The following is an 18387-nucleotide window of genomic DNA, read 5'->3' as shown; positions in this document are numbered from 1 at the left end:
TAGGTTAAGGTGAGCAGTTTTTAAGGGTGTGCTAGCTACTAGCATTAGCACCATATGTTGCTGCAAAATGTTATTGCATCATTTTATTGTTTTGATGAACTATTTTTTTCATTGCAATACTATAAGAACTTGGGCACTACATTGTAAATATTTTGCCAAACTATCCTGACAATCTTTTATTTGGCCTAAAATTCAGAATGCTTAGGAGAAAAGAGAGACTCCTTGTGATTAAGGTCTATACATATAAACATAACTTGACTTTTATGAAAACATTGTTCAAATCATATTTGAAATATTTTGTCCGTAAATGCGAAGCCCAGTCAACACACAGTATGTGACCATTTATTTATTGGTAGACAGATCTCTCGCTACTTCAGTTATTGCTGGTTCACAGCTTTGAGCATTTTGAATTGAATTGTCTGTATTGTCATTGATATCAATGTATCGTGAATTGTTGTCTGCAGCACACAGCACACAGAAAATGCTATCACAGGGGAGGGTTAGAAGGGATTTGTCTGTTTGATGGGTGTGACTGTGTGCGTGACTGTGATAGGCTGGTGTATAATGTCAGCCCAGCAGTGGGGCAGGTGCTGTGTTCTTCTAAACCAAAAGGGAGCATTGCGACAGCTAGAGGCTTTAAATCAGACTTCGAGGAAAATCAGAAGAGTACAAAGAAATGGTGATCACAATCGATAACCACTACATTCAGGACAGTTGTACTCTATAATCATCGCGGGGACCTGGCTCAATCTGAGGGTACCCAATGGTAGTGTGTAGCCTGCGAGCCGCTCTCAAAATCGCAGTCTTCCTCGCCCTCCAAATTTGTTGTACTTTTATGTAATAACAATAACAAACAAGACAATTTAATCAACTGCAATCGTGTGTTCTGTTTTTATTTGTAGATCTAGAGCTGTTATTTTGATACCATTGTATATTCTCAGTCAGTAAAGACGTTATGTCGGGGTAAGTTTGACTTGAGGACTTAATAAAAGTGCAACACTACTTAGCGGATTTTCACTTCTCGTGGGGAGTTATTGTCCCCATTACAGCAATAACCAATGGATTATTATTTGAAAAAATTTAAAAAATATATATATGAATAACATTTTTGTTTGATAAAAGTGCACAGGGAAAGAAGGTTTCACCTTCTACGATGCTGGACTTGGCAATAAACCCAGACGAAGCTTTTAGTGCACCATTGAAGACCACAAAGCTGGCTCCCGTCACTATAAGCAAAAAACAAGATTTACCACTGGAGACACGTAGCTTGGCAAACGTATAGGATAAAAGCTCACTGAGGGCACATACCTGTGCGGACTTTATTGGGCATGCTATTGGCTTGTGTCTGGTAGCTGCCGTCCTCGTTTTGGAAACACACTAGGTGCGAGTCGGCCTGTGAACTCAAGGTGGCTCCGATGCTGATCACGTGCTCGTTGGCGCCACTCAACACCTTTTGAACCTAACAAGTACAAAATTGACACAAGTGGGGTAGCATTAATTGGTGTTATTATTCTGAGCGTGTCATCTGTTGGAGGGAATAAGGGCAGGCACGAATGGCAATGTAAACGCTAGAGCACTGGTTTCTTAAGATGTCCGACTTCAGGGCAGACCTTCACACCCTAATGAAAAGCCGCAACCCAAATGAGGAAAACAATTCCACTACTCAAATATATTGGATAAGAGAATTGTGAAGTTTAAACCAGACATAGTAGAATGTGTTCACATTTGAAAAAAAACAACAACAAAAAAAACGACTTCGAGTAATAATATTCCTTCCAATGCTTAATTAGCAGCATTTTTAATTAAACCCAAAGCGCTTCACTTTAGTGGGTTGGTCCATAAAATCCATCTCATGTATTCGTTGCTCTGTCTGCATTTGATCATGCTGTGTAAAGACTGTATTTTTCTGTGGTGTGAAATGGCAGGTGTAAACTCGCATTAGCAGGGATTTACGGTATATTCATCTACTGATAAGGAGTTTATATGACCCTGATTTACACAACATTATAAAGATGAGCACATATTTACGACTGCGCCAAATGGAAACCCAAATGAGGGCTGCGTCGTGTAAAATGTGAGCCCTATATCTCTAGACAACAGCGTCAACGCAACCATACAGAGAATAGTGCCAGATTGCAACATAGACGTGGATGTTGTCTTTTTACGTTGTCAATGATGGTTGACGTACCTGACCAAATTGCTTTAGCTTGTTATCACTCAGCAACCTGATACTAACGCCGATGATACGGAAATTTGATAGATAACCTAACACTGCTGTTCAATTTGGATGTATAAATTGAAGACATGATTTGTGGGTAAAAAAGATTAAATATTGCAAGTATGTTGTAAATTAACTTGTTATGTTTTACATGAATGTTATCCCAAACATGGACTAACATATCTCGAAGGGCGTCGTCAAAGTGGTGTTTGGGATTTATAGAGTATTGCGAGCGCACACCAACAAAATGAAGGAGCTAAATTGTAATTAAGGCTGCAGGGTTTAAAATCTGGTAAAACGTATTGGCTTGTATTACAGGATTTAATGTCCCTCTACATAGTCTATTAAAGTGGAGCATTTTGCAAATCTCACCTCATTAAAGCTGCTTTTTGGAATGTCGATGTAGCTGTGACCCATCTCCATGTGGATCCTCAAACCTTCCACAGAGGACAAGCTGTACTGGTAGTTCCTCAGATCCTGAGTTCAAATACAGGAGACCACAAGTGGTATTAAGTCTTCTCTTATCCCATTCGTTGTTATAAACACTGTACCTAGCAACTGCATTGCCCCAAATTCACTCGAAGTTAATTGAGCATTCAAAAACAGAGTGCCTTTTTAATGGAACGTTGTATATGTCTGCCTGCGTTATGGAAATAAATAACCAAAAAAGGTTTAGGACTCACAGCAAGGAGATTCATGATGGTGTGCCCAGTCTCACGATACACAGATTCCCGAAAACGCACACTAACTGGTGTTGTGGGGTATACTGCAAAGAAAAAAAGACACTCATCACATAAGATTATTTTTAAAATTATTTAAGGTCTCCCCCCTTGCTGATATCTATGCTTTTTTTTTTTTTTTTATAGTGAAGTTTATTATTGTCAAGTTACTGATGAACTTGAATGACTCAATACTTCACATTTACCCACCATTGTATTCGGACCCTAGTCGCAGAAGCAGCCTGAGGGGGAACACCTTAGCCCAGGGGACCTCTAGCTTTTGGATGAGAACGCCAAAGAGGAACGGATGGGAGGGGAGAGCAAGACCCTCAAGTGGTTGACAGGTGGGAGAGAAGAAGAGCATTCCGGCGTGATCTTTGCTGCCCAGGAAACTGTTGGTGAAAGTAACGTTGTCCAGCTCGTCCACAAACTTGCCTGTGAGATAACATTCCTTTTTTTAACAAAAACTAAATTATTCATACAGTAGCTTCTTTATTCATTTACTGCTATGGACCAGTATATTGTGTCAATTACATTTGCTCAGCAGGGATAAGTGGATGAGCATCTGGTTTTGCTTAACCCTAAGTTTGACCGTGAAAAAGAGGATATTGGTGTACACTTACTTAATGACCTAATGGTTCCATTCTATAATAACACTGTCTGAGAGTCAGGGATATTTTGTGCAACAATTTTATTCTAGTGCTAATCAAAATACTGAAAGAAGGCCCAAAGGATGGATACCTTTCTGTGGCAAACTCACTTTACATCATTGATGAATACAAGTGCAATATTATGTGAATATTGAAAATGTGTTTAATTGCCTCAAATGTCTGACAGTCTATGATTTAAAAATAAAGAAACCCTGTGGAAACACTCAACATCTAGCTGCAAAAGAAGTAAAAAGAATTTCTATTTTTTTTTGTGAATTATTTTAGGGTGATTAACAACAGAGGTAAGTGTGTAAAACTTTACCATATTTTGTGCAATCAGTAAAAAAATATCTGACCACAATCAGTAAATATTGGATGCAACGGGAATGGAACACAGGGTGCTGCGGTGAAAGTGTTAAATCCTCACCACTTGTGCTAGATATCAGTGTTTTTCAACCAGTGTGCCGGGGCACAATGGTGTGCCATGATGCTCTGTGTAGTGTACCGTAGGAGATTGACCAATGTTATCTTTGCAAAAAAGCATGCCATTGCTCAATACCATTGCTTTCTTCCGGTGACCAGCCAAGTAACTACCATTTATCCTTATCATTAGGTCGTGGCAGTTTACTTTTTTCATTCTGTTTTTATATTCTAATTATCTGTTCATGAGGTAGAACTGTATATTTATTAACCGTTTTTGTTGTACGAAGCCGTCTAAGATTGTACTGCAATATTTTATATGAACGAAGGTAAAAAGATTGAATTTGCCGATTTAATATTTTTTTTATTACAAAAAATTAACAAAATAATTAGAATATGGTAAAAAAATACTTCACTGACTGATTTTTTTGCTTATCTTAAGTGCATGCAAGTTTTCTAAAAAAAAGGAAAAATATATAGTTAATCTTGATACACAGGTTAAAATATACCGTAGTATAATCTGAAATTGGAATTAAAAAAACAAAATGTGCCTCAAGATTTTTATAACAAAAAAGTGTGCCGTGGCTCCAAAAAGATTGGGAAACACTGATATACTGGACTGTCTCAGAAAATTAGAATATTGTGATAAAGTTCTTTATTTTCTGTAATGCAATTAAAAAAACAAAAATGTCATACATTCTGGATTCATTACACATCAACTGAACTATTTCAAGCCTTTTATTATTTTAATATTGCTGAATTTGGCTTACAGCTTAAGAAAACTCAAAAATCCTATCTCAAAATATTAGAATATCATGAAAAAGTATACAAGTAGGCTATTCAACTAATCACCTGAATCATCTAATTAACTCGAAACACCTTGCGAGGGTTTCCTGAGCCTTAAAAACACTCAGCTTGGTTCAGTAAACTAAATCACAAGTATGGGGAAGACTTCTGATCTGACTGCTGTCCAGAGGACCATCATTGATACCCTCCATCAGGAGGGTAAGACACAAAAAGAAATTTCTCAAAGAGCAGGCTGTTCACAGAGTGCAGTTTCAAAGCATATCCACAAAAAGTCTGTTGGAAGGGAAAAATGTGGCCGGAAACGCTGCACAACCAAGAGAGATGACCGCAGCCTTAACAAAATTGTGAAGAAGAGCCGCTTCCAGAATTTGGGGGAGCTTCAAAGACGGTGAGCTAAAGCTGGAGTCCAGGTATCAAAGGCCACAGTTCACAGACGTGTCCGGGAAATGGGCTACAATAGCCGTATTCCCATGGTCAAGCCACTTCTGAACTCAAGACAACGGAAGAAGCATCTGACTTGGGCTATGGAGAAGAAGCACTGGACAGTTGCAGAGTGGTCCAAAGTCCTCTTTTCAGACGAAAGCAAGTTTTGCATTTCATTTGGAAGTCAAGGCGCCAGAGTCTGGAGAAAGGCTGGAGAGGAGCAAAATCCAAGTTGCTTGAAATCCAGTGTGAAGTTCCCACAGTCAGCAATGGTTTGGGGAGCCATGTCAGCTGCTGGTGTTGGTCCACTGTGTTTCATCAAGTCCAGAGTAAATGCAACTGTGTACCAAGAGATTTTAGAGCACTACATGCTTCCATCTGCTGAAAAGCTCTATGGAGATGAGTATTTCATTTTCCAGCAGGATCTGGCACCTGCCCACAGTGCCAAAACCACCAGTAACTGGTGCACTGACCATGGCATCACTGTCCTTGATTGGCCTGCTAATTCCCCTGACCTGAACCCCATCGAGAATTTGTGGGGTATAGTTAAGAAGAAGATGAAAGACACCAGACCTACAAATGCAAATGAGCTGAAGGCCGCTATCGAAGCATCCTGGGCATCAATAACACCTCAGCAATGCCACAGGCTGATTGCCTCCATGCCACGCCGGATTGATGCAGTAATCCGTGCAAAAGGATTCCCAACCAAGTACTGAGTGCATCAATGGACATTTTCAAATGTTTGATTTAGTTTTGCTGTTATAAAATTATTTTTTTACTTGGTCTGAGGAAGTATTCTAATATTTTGAGATAGGATTTTTGAGTTTTTTTCAGCTGTAAGCCAAAATCAGCAATATTCAAATAATAAAAGGCTTGAAATAGTTCAGTTGATGTGTAATGAATCCAGAATGTATGACATTTTTGTTTTTTTAATTGCATTACAGAAAATAAAGAACTTTATCACAATATTCTAATTTTCTGAGACAGTCCAGTAGATGACATAAGAAAGGTGTTCGATTTTATCTCATCACATTATTTTGAATCAGGGTAACCGTGACAAATGTTTGTGAATAGACAAAATTCAAAGTTGTCTTGATTTATGTAAATTAACGCAAAAAGCACAATTAGGAAATAATCTAATTGGTGTGTCTTAAAATGAATTGGACTTCCAAGGACATTAAGAAAATATATTGTTAAATTTATGTTGGTGTTTATAGTTTATGTTGTCAATAAGTGATTTTAATCATGGTCACACCTATTCACCAGTGTTTGTAAGTTACAATGGTTAGTTTGAGCTGAGAAAATTGAGACAAAATTTTATACAGGGTGCGTGTTATACACGAACAAATGATACCAACATATATAAACTTGACTCATTAATTTGGTGTTATTTCAGCAAATCGGATTTTCTATCCCAATTAAAAAAAAATCTATATTGCAGATAATCAAATATTGTTATACAGTGGAACCTCAGTTTTCGAACGCCTCTCAGTTCAAACAAATCGGTTCTCGACCAAAAATTGAGAAATTCTTGCTTCGCTTTTCGTTCAAAAAATTGGAGTTCGAACGCCGGTACGCTAGGGGCGATGCTGAGCGGCGTACGAGTGTAGATTGCCCCCACCCCTCGTGAAGAACTGTTGTCACGGCAACGCGCACGCCTTGTCTGCTTTAGTTTTTCAAAAGCAGTGAAGGGAGTGTTTTAACTCCTAATTATGCCTCGGAAGAAGGTTGGTGCAAGCAGCAAAGTTGCTACAGGTGAAAAAAGAGGAGTAGTGCGTACAACTATTGCATTTAAGAAAGAAATAATAGCAAAATATGAAGAAGGTGTGCGAGTTTCCCTTCTTTCAGGAATACAGCATGGCTTCTGCAGACGACCGCCAAGGTAAGAAATCATACTCATAATTCCTTTATTTATCCTTTAACTGCTCACCACTTGTTATGGAGACCCGGGTGCTAAATGACGTGTAAACGACCTGATTTTTTTATTTTTACACGTTCATGTTAGCGTAATCTTTCATAGGGAAGATTACGCTAACGCGAACGTACGATTAGCCTGGGTTAGCTTCATGTTTACTTTCGTGGTAAACATTTAGGGTGTTGGAACGGATTAAAACAATTTTACATTACTTTTAATGGGAAAAAACGACTTCGGTGATCGTACAAATCGGTTTTCGTACAAAGAAATGGAACGGATTATGGTCGAGAACCGAGGTTTCACTGTACAGTAAAAAGAGTTATGTTGGCAAGAAGTTGTACAATGGTTCATTTATAGCTTTCACTAACAAAAATATGAACACATTTTTAGTTATTTATGACCAAACGTAGAACATTTTAGACTTGAATTGTTACAAAAATCTCCCAAAATGGGATGAGATTGCCATGCCTACCAAGATTCACAAGTGTCACTTGCCTCTCTGTGCGTCCTGCTGAATGCTGAGAAAAAGCGTAAAGAGTTCTCCCGGGAGAGTTTTGTCTTCTGGGATGCACTCCAGGAGGAAGACCAGCTCTCTCTGGCCCAGAGCCTGTAGCCCGTTGGAGCCAAAGCACCAGCATGGACGTCCGCTGTCTGATGACAAGCAACAGTCAGAAATCACAAGGAGTACATAACAGAGCCAGTGTTTCCATTCCTATTAGTCAGGCGCTAGCGTCTAATTGGTCCTGCCATGGTGTCATTAACTTGTATGATTAATATGAATGATTAATACATATATTTTCAAATATATATATATATATATATATATACATTTGAAGTAAATCAAAATAACCTCAAGATATCTAATTTCAAAAAGATTGCAAACGCCGTTGTGTGCTTTGTTTGCTGCACACTTTTCGCTGTCCTCTCACTCACTTTAGGTTAATTGGTTGATTGGTTAATATGCGAGTTTTGGTAGCTCTAAAGCAAAGTGTTACTAAATGCTATTATTCAGAAGAGACTGATATTTCTTATTGTTTTAAGCATTTTAATTAATATTTTTGCATGTTTTTCAAAGGTTCTGTGTTGTTTCAGCTTACACTGATTAAATGTTGTATTGTAAATGGTTAAAAGTTATTGTTAATAATAGTTTTTCATAGCAATGAAGGGATTCTATGTTGTTTGACTTTGAAGTTGCTTAGTATAAAAAACTGATTTAGTTAAAAGTTCACTGTAGTGTCAAAAAATAAAGGCAAGTGTAATTCAGTAGTATAATACATCAATCCATTATCTGCACTGCTTATCCTAAGTAGGGTGGCGGGGGCGCTGGAGCCCATCCCAGCTATCTTTGGGCAGTGGGCAGGGGAAACCCTGAACTGGTTGCCTGCCAGTCGCAGGGCACACAGGGACAGACAACTCACTCGCTCATTCACACCTAGGGACAATTTGAACCGGCCAATTAACCTGACATGCATGTTTTTGGAATGTGGTAGGAAACTAGAGCGCCCGGAGGAAACCCACGCAAGCACAGGGAGAACATGAAGACTCCATACAGGAAGGTTTGATCCTATGCCCTTATACTGTGCCGCACACGCGCTAACCATTGAGCTGCCGTGCTGTGCTGTCCCATGGTATAATACATTTATTCATTCATTTCATGCATAATGTTACATTATTATCGGTAATATAATCAACACCCAAAAATATGAAGAGGTGTTTGGGAGCCTAAATGGCCAGCTCTCTGCAGTAAGCCAAGCTGATAGAGCCTGTTCTCTAAAAATAATCAGAATTCCATTCACTAACAAGTTGTGCGTTACATTAAAACCACCGTAAACTTAGGGTTAGGGGTTAGGGTTTTCCCTATATTTCCACATAGTTTGTGATCATTTTAAATTGTGTATGCTGTATAAAAACGTTAAAAAATGTTTTTGTTCTACAAAGTCTGTCTTGCTGCAAGTAAATAGGTGCTAAGTTGTGTTTGTAGGGTTTATTATTGCTTAACAATGGAATAACAATCATTAATAAGAGGAGCAATCGGCTGAGTTTGACAGGTATGCAATAACCTCCTGTAAACCATTGAAGAGACACCAGCATCCAGTCATAGATAGCAGCAATCACAAAAGCAGCGAAAATGATATTTATTACTGTAATTTACCAAGTCACTTATGAGTATTAAATTTAATTACATTTAAAACTCATATGGGTTATTTTGTCTGTTTACTCGCCAACACGATATCTTAGAATAGTACCGTATCGGCATCGGAACAACACTGGTTATTTTTAGTCCAATTAGATGAGAAAAAATTTCTCCCGTCTCGTTTACCATGCTTAATGGGTGTGACTTGTTTGCTGTGTCAATGCCTTTCATAACTACCGTAAATTGCGCACTTTAAGTCGCATCTTTTGTCACAAGCATTTAAACCTGCGGTTTATGCGATGATACGGCTAATTTATGCCTTTTTTCTTTCAGCAGCCAGGGATGCCCGAGCAGTAAAATGTAAGAGTGAGACACGTGGGATAAGCGTGTCAAGGAAGACACATGTTTAATATAACTTTGCGCATGAATAAAACAAGCATAAACAGACCCTCATCATGGAAAAAGTGTCAAACAAACTCTTATACTGGGAATAATTTTAAGAGTCTGTTTATTCGTAACGGAAATAATGTGGCAAAAAGAACAGATTACAAGAAGCAACGTCCAATGAAAAGTTTTAGGCGGAATTCTATTTGTCGGCAGTATTGTGTGTTTGGGAGTAAATATTTTACACGGTTGAATTCTAGGGATCATCTTTGAAGTAACGAGCCATTTTTGCGGACATTCAAAGAATTTGAAGACAGCCAAGGGACCTAATGGCGAGTTACACCAGCTTGATCGTTTTCGGGTATCTTGTTTCAGACTGATCGCGATGTTTCTTTGATGAGTATATCTTGAAAGCTAAGAATGTAAGCTTTCGAATGATGTGTTGCACGTACTTCAGTGACAGACACGTGTTTGTTTGTCAAAGGTCCAGCGGACCGGCCCGCCTTTGGCCGTCGCAACGTTAAGGTATCGTATATTATAAAAACTGTGGGCACATGCGGCTTATAGTCAGGTGCGACTTATGTGTGTACAAATGTTTTTTCCTTTAAAAAATGTACTGGATGCGGCTTATAATGAGGTGCGTTCTATAATCTGGAATCTACGGTAGTGTATATGATTCAATAGTTTACAAGAGCACAAATTCATAATAGATATAGTTTCTTGACTTTGCTCTAAAAATGCACCAGATTGATGCTTTTGAATTGTACAATATTTACTTCCAAGGTGACCCCTAGGCTGTCCACACTCTCGGGTCTGACATTATTGTATGGGAAACACTGAGAGAATTCTCATTTGACACCACAGGTGTCAAGTTGTAATTATTTTACAGTCCTCAATCAAAAACTACTATGTGCAACACATGGAAACTACACAAATTTGACTCACATGTGACCATCTTAACGTTGACCAGCAGGTTGGCATTAAGGACAAAAGTCAAAGGGCGAGGACCCCCCTCTTCCAAGAGGTGCCGAATCTGGCAGGGGGCGGGGCTTTCCTCCACCAACAAGTCTGCAAAGCAAATGCAGTAGATACTCATATTACACGTTTAACTAAAAGGTATAATATTAGGTGATTGTCTAGGTGAGTAGTTCTCGAATGGGGCAACCACAAAGAAACTTTAATATTTTGAATAAAGTTAAAGAACATTTGCAGTGAAATTAAAAGCAATTTTAAAAGGTGATCACATTTTCAGAAAATAGTATTATAAAAATTGATCTGTTTTTATTAGAAAGGATAAAATCACTATTCTCTCTAAAGATGACTTGTAGTTTAAAATTACTAGAACCGCTTTCTTCCATCTTTGTAACATTGCTAAAATTCGTTCAATACTGTCTCAGTCGGATGCGGAAATTATAATTCATGCGTTTGTTACCTCCCGTCTCGATTACTGTAATGCACTACTCTCTGGTCTCCCGGAGTCTAGAATCAAGTCTCTTCAGCTGGTACAAAATGCCGCAGCGAGGCTTTTAACTAGGACAAAAAAGTCACATCACATCACACCAATTTTGGCTAACCTGCATTGGCTCCCAGTTAGCCTTAGATGTCACTTCTACTCTATAGCATATGAATAACCTACTCTTCTCGTCGGCTCCAGAGCAGGGGAATGTATAATAATATTCTGAAAAATAGTCTGTGTAATATAGTGTAATAATCTGTGAAGCCCTTTGAGACTCTTCGTGATTTAGGGCTACAAATAATTAAATTGACTTGACTAGTTTTTAAAAGATGAAAAAAAGTATTGTTCTGTAGCAGATTGATTTTCTTGTTTGAAGTATTAGTTTACTGTATTCATCCCTTTTGTCTTTTTAATATTATAAACCAAGAGTTTTTGTTGTTTTTTTTATCTTACAAAAAATAACTTAAAATGCACTGATTAATAAGAAAAATATTTGCAGTTAGTATACTGGACTGTGTCCGAAAATTAGAATATTGTGATAAAGTTCTTTATTTTCTGTAATGTAATTAAAAAAACAAAAATGTCATACATTCTGGATTCATTACACATCAACTGAACTATTTCAAGCCTTTTATTATTTGAATATTGCTGATTTTGGCTTACAGCTGAAAAAAACTCAAAAATCCTATCTCAAAATATTAGAATACTTCCTCAGACCAAGTAAAAAAATAATTTTATAACAGCAAAACTAAATCAAACATTTGAAAATGTCCATTGATGCACTCAGTACTTGGTTGGGAATCCTTTTGCACGGATTACTGCATCAATCCGGCGTGGCATGGAGGCAATCAGCCTGTGGCATTGCTGAGGTGTTATTGATGCCCAGGATGCTTCGATAGCAGCCTTCAGCTCATTTGCATTTGCAGGTCTGGTGTCTTTCATCTTTTTCTTAACTATACCCCACAAATTCTCGATGGGGTTCAGGTCAGGGGAATTAGCAGGCCAATCAAGGACAGTGATGCCATGGTCAGTGCACCAGTTACTGGTGGTTTTGGCACTGTGGGCAGGTGCCAGATCATGCTGGAAAATGAAATCCTCATCTGCATAGAGCTTTTCAGCAAATGGAAGCATGTAGTGCTCTAAAATCTCTTGGTACACAGATGCATTTACTCTGGACTTGATGAAACACAGTGGACCAACACCAGCAGCTGACATGGCTCCCCAAACCATTGCTGACTGTGGGAACTTCACACTGGATTTCAAGCAACTTGGATTTTGCTCCTCTCCAGCCTTTCTCCAGACTCTGGCGCCTTGACTTCCAAATGAAATGCAAAACTTGCTTTCGTCTGAAAAGAGGACTTTGGACCACTCTGCAACTGTCCAGTGCTTCTTCTCCATAGCCCAAGTCAGACGCTTCTTCCGTTGTCTTGAGTTCAGAAGTGGCTTGACCATGGGAATACGGCTATTGTAGCCCATTTCCCGGACACGTCTGTGAACTGTGGCTTTTGATACCTGGACTCCAGCTTCAGCCCACTGTCTTTGAAGCTCCCCCAAATTCTGGAAGCGGCTCTTCTTCACAATTTTGTTAAGGCTGCGGTCATCTCTCTTGGTTGTGTAGCGTTTCCGGCCACATTTTTCCCTTCCAACAGACTTTTTGTGGATATGCTTTGAAACTGCACTCTGTGAACAGCCTGCTCTTTGAGAAATTTCTTTTTGTGTCTTACCCTCCTGATGGAGGGTATCAATGATGGTCCTCTGGACAGCAGTCAGATCAGCAGTCTTCCCCATACTTGTGATTTAGTTTACTGAACCAAGCTGATTGTTTTTAAGGCTCAGGAAACCTCGCAAGGTGTTTCGAGTTAATTAGATGATTCAGGTGATTAGTTGAATAGCCTACTCGTATACTTTTTCATGATATTCTAATATTTTGAGATAGGATTTTTGAGTTTTCTTAAGCTGTAAGCCAAATTCAGCAATATTAAAATAATAAAAGGCTTGAAATAGTTCAGTTGATGTGTAATGAATCCAGAATGTATGACATTTTTGTTGTTTTAATTGCATTACAGAAAATAAAGAACTTTATCACAATATTCTAATTTTCTGAGACAGTCCAGTAATTATCTGACTACAGAACAAGAAAATCTTACTTAGAAAAAATATTTCTTTCACAACATTTCTTCCTCAAAAATCTAACTGGATATTTGATGGTGTGCACTTGTGACTAATCTTTTTCTTTCCATATAGGAATAAAGCATAGCCAGACGTTCAAACATAGTCAGAAAAAATAAGCACAAATTATTTTCCCCCAATTTGTTTTTGTTTTTACATTCCTGACCAACAAAAATATTTTGATACTTAGATTACAAATAATTCACAACTTGTACATTAAAAAAAAGAGTTGAGTGCAACTTGTCTAGGTGAGAGGGAAAAAACAGACACTAAGCAAGACAAAGACACTTAACCTGGCAGGAGGACTGAAGAATAATATACAACTAGACAGAGAGCGTAAAGGTAAATAAAGACAAAACGATGAAAAATCAGGTAGAGGGTACCAACAGGGAAGAAAGCAGAGGGAGGGATACAGGTAGAAAAGATGAGACTGACATAGAGCTTTAGCAACAACTAGTTGAAACAAATAGAAAAAAAGGAAAGCCAGAGACAAAACAAGAAAGGGCAATAAAGACTGGCGCATATACACTAACAAACACAGACCTCCAGATGAGTCTTCTCCCGTGGCGATGAGGAGAGGAGGAAGTTGAGCTTCTGAGTCAGGCAGCAGACTTGGAGCTTTCTTCACCTTAGAACCTAAACCTGCCAAAAGAGCGTAGTGCCAGGGGCCACATGGGGGAGACGGGACCTCTTCCAGATCGATAGGGTTTTGACGGCTGCTGTTTTCATTGTGTGACGCTGCAGAGCCCGGCTGGTGAAGACAGAAAGAGCTGTTGGGTCATTGCCTACGCGGCCCTCTCGATTCCCACTTGAAGCTTACTGTCGTTTCTTCCGGCGTGCTGGCGAAGTCCTGAGAGCTCCGACGTCCGTGCACTGACAGCTTTCTGGTGTCTGCAACTTCTCCGTTGGGCAGGATGCCGTCAGCAAACCAAACCCGCTTGTGTTCTCGGGGGCAGCCTGGACCAAGGGCAGAGAAAATACTAAATGAAAGTGGTCGTTAGTATGACACCAAGGACGTCAAAAGTGGAGAGTGTGCCATCATACCATCATTGTTTGGTTGTTTGAGCGCAGACACGGGCACCATGACGGTGGGTGGCGGCGAGTTGAGGGTCCCGGCAGCCCGTGCCTGTTGCAGGGGCGGAATGGTGCTGCAGTACTCGGATGGGACGTTTGGGTTTGGGCTGGGACCCGTGGGTCCCATCATCTGCACCAGCGCCTGGGCTGCAGGGAACAACCACCAACACAAAAGTCATTCACCAACAAAAAGACAATTTTGCCTGCATCTCAAACTTTAAGCTTTGTTTGAAAGGTATTCTCAAAAAAAAATTATTTTTTAATCAGGCACCGAATGTGGAGAATGCTTTCCCACAAATAATACAAATATGTTGACAAACATTCCGTGGGACGGGGGAGTCTAGAAATTTGGTCTCAAAAGGTTGACCAATCTGGCTTGTTTGTTGTAGAGCTGGGACATCATTGAAGGAACACAACACTTTCAAAATGGTGAACCACATTAACACTCCATGTGAGGACAGCTGCAGAACAGACAGAAATTCTAGTTGAAAACAATTGCATACCACTCATTTTCGTTCAATTTGCTCCCATTTGGAGCTCCTTGGCCGCCCACTGTACGTTGTTTGGCTGGGAAGCCTGGCTTTGGCGCCGGTTTTGCAGTGTCCCTTGCTTTGCGTTTTTCGCTGTAGCCGTTGCCACTTTTCGTTGTTGCTTCCCTATTAGCCTGGCTACTTAAAGCATGTATTTTGATCGCTTAGCCTAGCGTTAGCCCGTTTTGGCATGTTCATTGGTTTGTTTATTACCGGCCAGCTTCGGGTTTGTTGCTGTAGCCGTTGCCACTTTTTGTTGTTGGTCCTCGGTTTGCCTAGCTTCTCACTGCGTGTTTTTTGGTTGTCCAGCCTCGCAATTTGCTGCAAAGGCTGCCCGCGCCTGTGCTTTTCGTTAATCGGTCCTGGTTAGGCCCCAGATAGCGGTTCTCTGTGTTTTGTTTTTTTGCCAATAAAACACGTTTTGGTTGCTCACCCTTTGTCATACCATTACTGTACCCACCTGCGACACATTGCCTAGGCATTCTCCACAAACACTAGCAAAATTTCACATAAAACCTCTTCGACTAATTAGCGCGTAAAACAATATGGCGTTCAGCTTGGTCGGCTGCTGGTGTTCCTCCGATGACTTCACAGCTCAGGATGACAAAGACAAGACATGCTGTCATCAAAATGCATTATCTCGGGAAATAATTGGAATAAACGGGTGAAATATATATGCTTTATGCAAAATCCATGTACTATTTCCTCACATTTTACATGTTCATTAGGGATTACCTTTAAAGGGAAAACACAAACAAACCCCTTCTGATGTCAGCCCAAAAGATGGCAAATGGTCGCTTTGATAAAATGTCAACGCCCCATGGTTGGGGACAGCGTGTAAAAATTACGCGTGATCAATGCAGGACAGGGATAAATACCAGACATGGGGACTTGAGACTTAGTGACTTGGACTCGAGTCGACTCGAGTCGCTGTTTTTATGACTTGTGACTTGACTTGGACTTGGCAATCTAAGACTCGGGACTTGACTTGTGACTTGACTTGCCCAAGAAAAAAATACTTGGGACTTACTTGGGACTTGAAGGTGAAGACTTGAGACTTACTTGAGACTTGCACATGTGTGACTTGGTCCCATGTCTGATAAATACATACCAGGCTTTGAGGACAGAATTTGAAAGGCACACATAATAAATATTCTCCAGGAGAAGTCAAAGTTTTATCACAGACAAGCCACATTTGTCTCACCTTATTGCCTCCTCCACATATGCAACATGCATCCATCGCATATTAGTCCAGACACTCCACTGATTTGACTGATCTTCAAGTGAAAGTCTTCTAGCCATAAAGCAGGTTTTTTTTTGTGCATATCTGCATGTGCGGGAGATGTTGCCTTTGCTATGCTGTGCACAGCTAGTGTATTAGAGCAGAGCGGGTGGGTGGGGGTAATATGACGTCGCTCCACTCTAGCGACTGCAGGAAATGGATTAACGCTTTTATTTTTTCCCCCTTAATTCTTAATTTAGACTACTAGCGTCACACGGAGGCGAAACTAAGACTCACAAAGAAAAGTAAAAGAAAAAAAAATACACACCAGGCAGTTACAGTCGAGAGAACTATCAGTACTCACAAATACAGTATAAAAATAACAAACATCTCAATAGACATGAACAAATGCATTAGTAAAAACAAAAGAGACATAACAGATGCAAGAACTCATTAGATACACAATCACAGTAGACATGCAAGGAGACAAACACAGACTCAGTCACACAATGCTTATAAAAACACACGGCCCCCCACAAAGAAATTGAAGGACAAATGTCAGCGCCCAGCATTAGTCTCCCTTAAACGCCCTAGTGTATGTTCTCACTGCAGCAGAGGGGACAGAAAGTGGAATCTGCCCTTGAGAGCAGGCTATGAATGGCTATAGTCAATGTTGAAAGGAATATGCATTATTCAGAAAAGGCTCAAAAGGGACTCTTTGAGGGCTTGTGTTCTGTTGAATATTTATACACAGCAAATTCATAAGCACAGTGTGGAGAAAAAACTTGATCTAAAAATATTTAGTGACTCACTCATTTCTACTTAGACAAATTGTTTTTTAAATGGCAATGAAGTAATACTGTGGAAGCCATTTCATAAATATTTGATATCAATATTTTTACTGTTGTGTCAAACATCCAGAAAGGTGTACCAGATACAGGTGAAAAGGTCTACTATCCTGACGTCTGTTTTTGTTTTCTTTGGTAATATTAACATAAAGTAACCACCCTTTACATCTAAACAGGCAGGTCTTAACATAAATTATTATTTTAAAGTTGCAAAGTAGTGACCCAAAAAATACTGTAAATCTATTTTCAAAAGCAATACAAATATTGTACTTGTATCGTAATTATATTTGTATATGCTGTGTCAGGCTAGATTGACGTCACCAAATGCTGATGGTTATCAATGTCATCTTTTGGCCAGAAGCTAAGATGCACTATATTTGCTTACATAGTAGCGACTAGCTGGTATGCCTGTGATGAACAATTCCTGACATGTGACATGTACACAATATATTACGTCCAATACCGAAAGTAGCACACCCCTGCACAGTTGTGCAAAACCAAGTAAAGTAACACTTTTGTACAAGATGTTCACACACACAAGCAGAGAATACCTTCTTCAAAAAAATGATTAACGGAGAGGATTTGCAGAGACGCTCCAAAACCGTTCACAGCTAAACCAGGTGTGTGATGTTTTGCTTACCTTTGTGTAATGTGCTGAAGCAGACGACACACACGCGCGCCTCCTTCTCCAAGTATTTGAGCTTGCACTTCCTGCTGCAGCAACTAGCACAGTACACCTGTGACACAAACAAGCCAACCACGAATAGTGAATGGCTGTGTGCAAATATGTGTCAGGAACAATAGAACATCCCAAAAGGTCCTCTTAATGCTCTTAATTAGGAGCCTTAAAGGACTTAAGTGGAGCTCAGCGGAAAAGAAGTAGTGCTTCCTCATGCTCAATGCTGCCGTCAATCCCCTGGTCTATGTTTACAAACAGATGCTAAATTAAACCATGACTTCAAAAACAAAGGATAGGGTTGGGCAGGGGTCCTTAATTGTCACGCTTACCTTGCAAGTCAGGATTGGATTTGACTCATTTGATCGTAGACCCGGAAAGTTCATGTGACAACTTTTTAAAAAAAAAAATCACGAGACGATTGCGGACTTGGCTATATAACTTCGTTGGGTACACTTTTATGGGTTGACAGCAAGAAATCGGAGTGCTTTGGTTATTTTTGGTGGGTTAAAAGGTTATTTCTTGAATTTAAAAGATGGGTCAGCTTAAAATATGACACGTTTAGGGCAGGAACTTTCAAGAAAAATTGGAGAAAGAAAATCTTGATATTTCATAAATTCATGTAGCAGATCTAGACTCCTGGATCAGCTGAGTTTTGCTAATGAAATGCCAATTTATGGTTCAAGTTTTCAGAATGATAAGTACACTAGGACACCATTTGACAACTAAAAATGCCAAAACC

The 18387-nt window shown here is 39.5% G+C and overlaps 1 protein-coding gene across 1 annotated transcript in view; it reads right to left on the bottom strand.

The window, feature by feature from the left end:
• Nucleotides 1–18387, bottom strand: part of zfyve16 (zinc finger, FYVE domain containing 16) — a 32204-nt gene that overhangs the window by 7340 nt on the left and 6477 nt on the right. The window contains exons 5-15 of the mRNA XM_088355926.1: nucleotides 17610–17706; nucleotides 14340–14516; nucleotides 14116–14252; nucleotides 13839–14046; nucleotides 10616–10738; nucleotides 7648–7803; nucleotides 3148–3372; nucleotides 2902–2984; nucleotides 2591–2695; nucleotides 1309–1459; nucleotides 1146–1226 (exon numbers count right to left, since the gene is read on the bottom strand). Of these exons, the coding sequence (XP_088212052.1) occupies nucleotides 1146–1226; nucleotides 1309–1459; nucleotides 2591–2695; nucleotides 2902–2984; nucleotides 3148–3372; nucleotides 7648–7803; nucleotides 10616–10738; nucleotides 13839–14046; nucleotides 14116–14252; nucleotides 14340–14516; nucleotides 17610–17706 (1543 nt within the window). The remainder of the gene's footprint in view (nucleotides 1–1145; nucleotides 1227–1308; nucleotides 1460–2590; nucleotides 2696–2901; nucleotides 2985–3147; nucleotides 3373–7647; nucleotides 7804–10615; nucleotides 10739–13838; nucleotides 14047–14115; nucleotides 14253–14339; nucleotides 14517–17609; nucleotides 17707–18387) is intronic.

The sequence above is a fragment of the Urocampus carinirostris genome, chromosome 16 (genome assembly GCF_059441175.1).
Source record: "Urocampus carinirostris isolate Australia breed hairy pipefish chromosome 16, RoL_Ucar_1.0, whole genome shotgun sequence".
NCBI lineage: Eukaryota > Metazoa > Chordata > Actinopteri > Syngnathiformes > Syngnathidae > Urocampus > Urocampus carinirostris.
The sequence above is the reverse complement of the archived record's forward strand: the minus strand, read 5'-3'. Positions and strand labels throughout refer to the sequence as shown.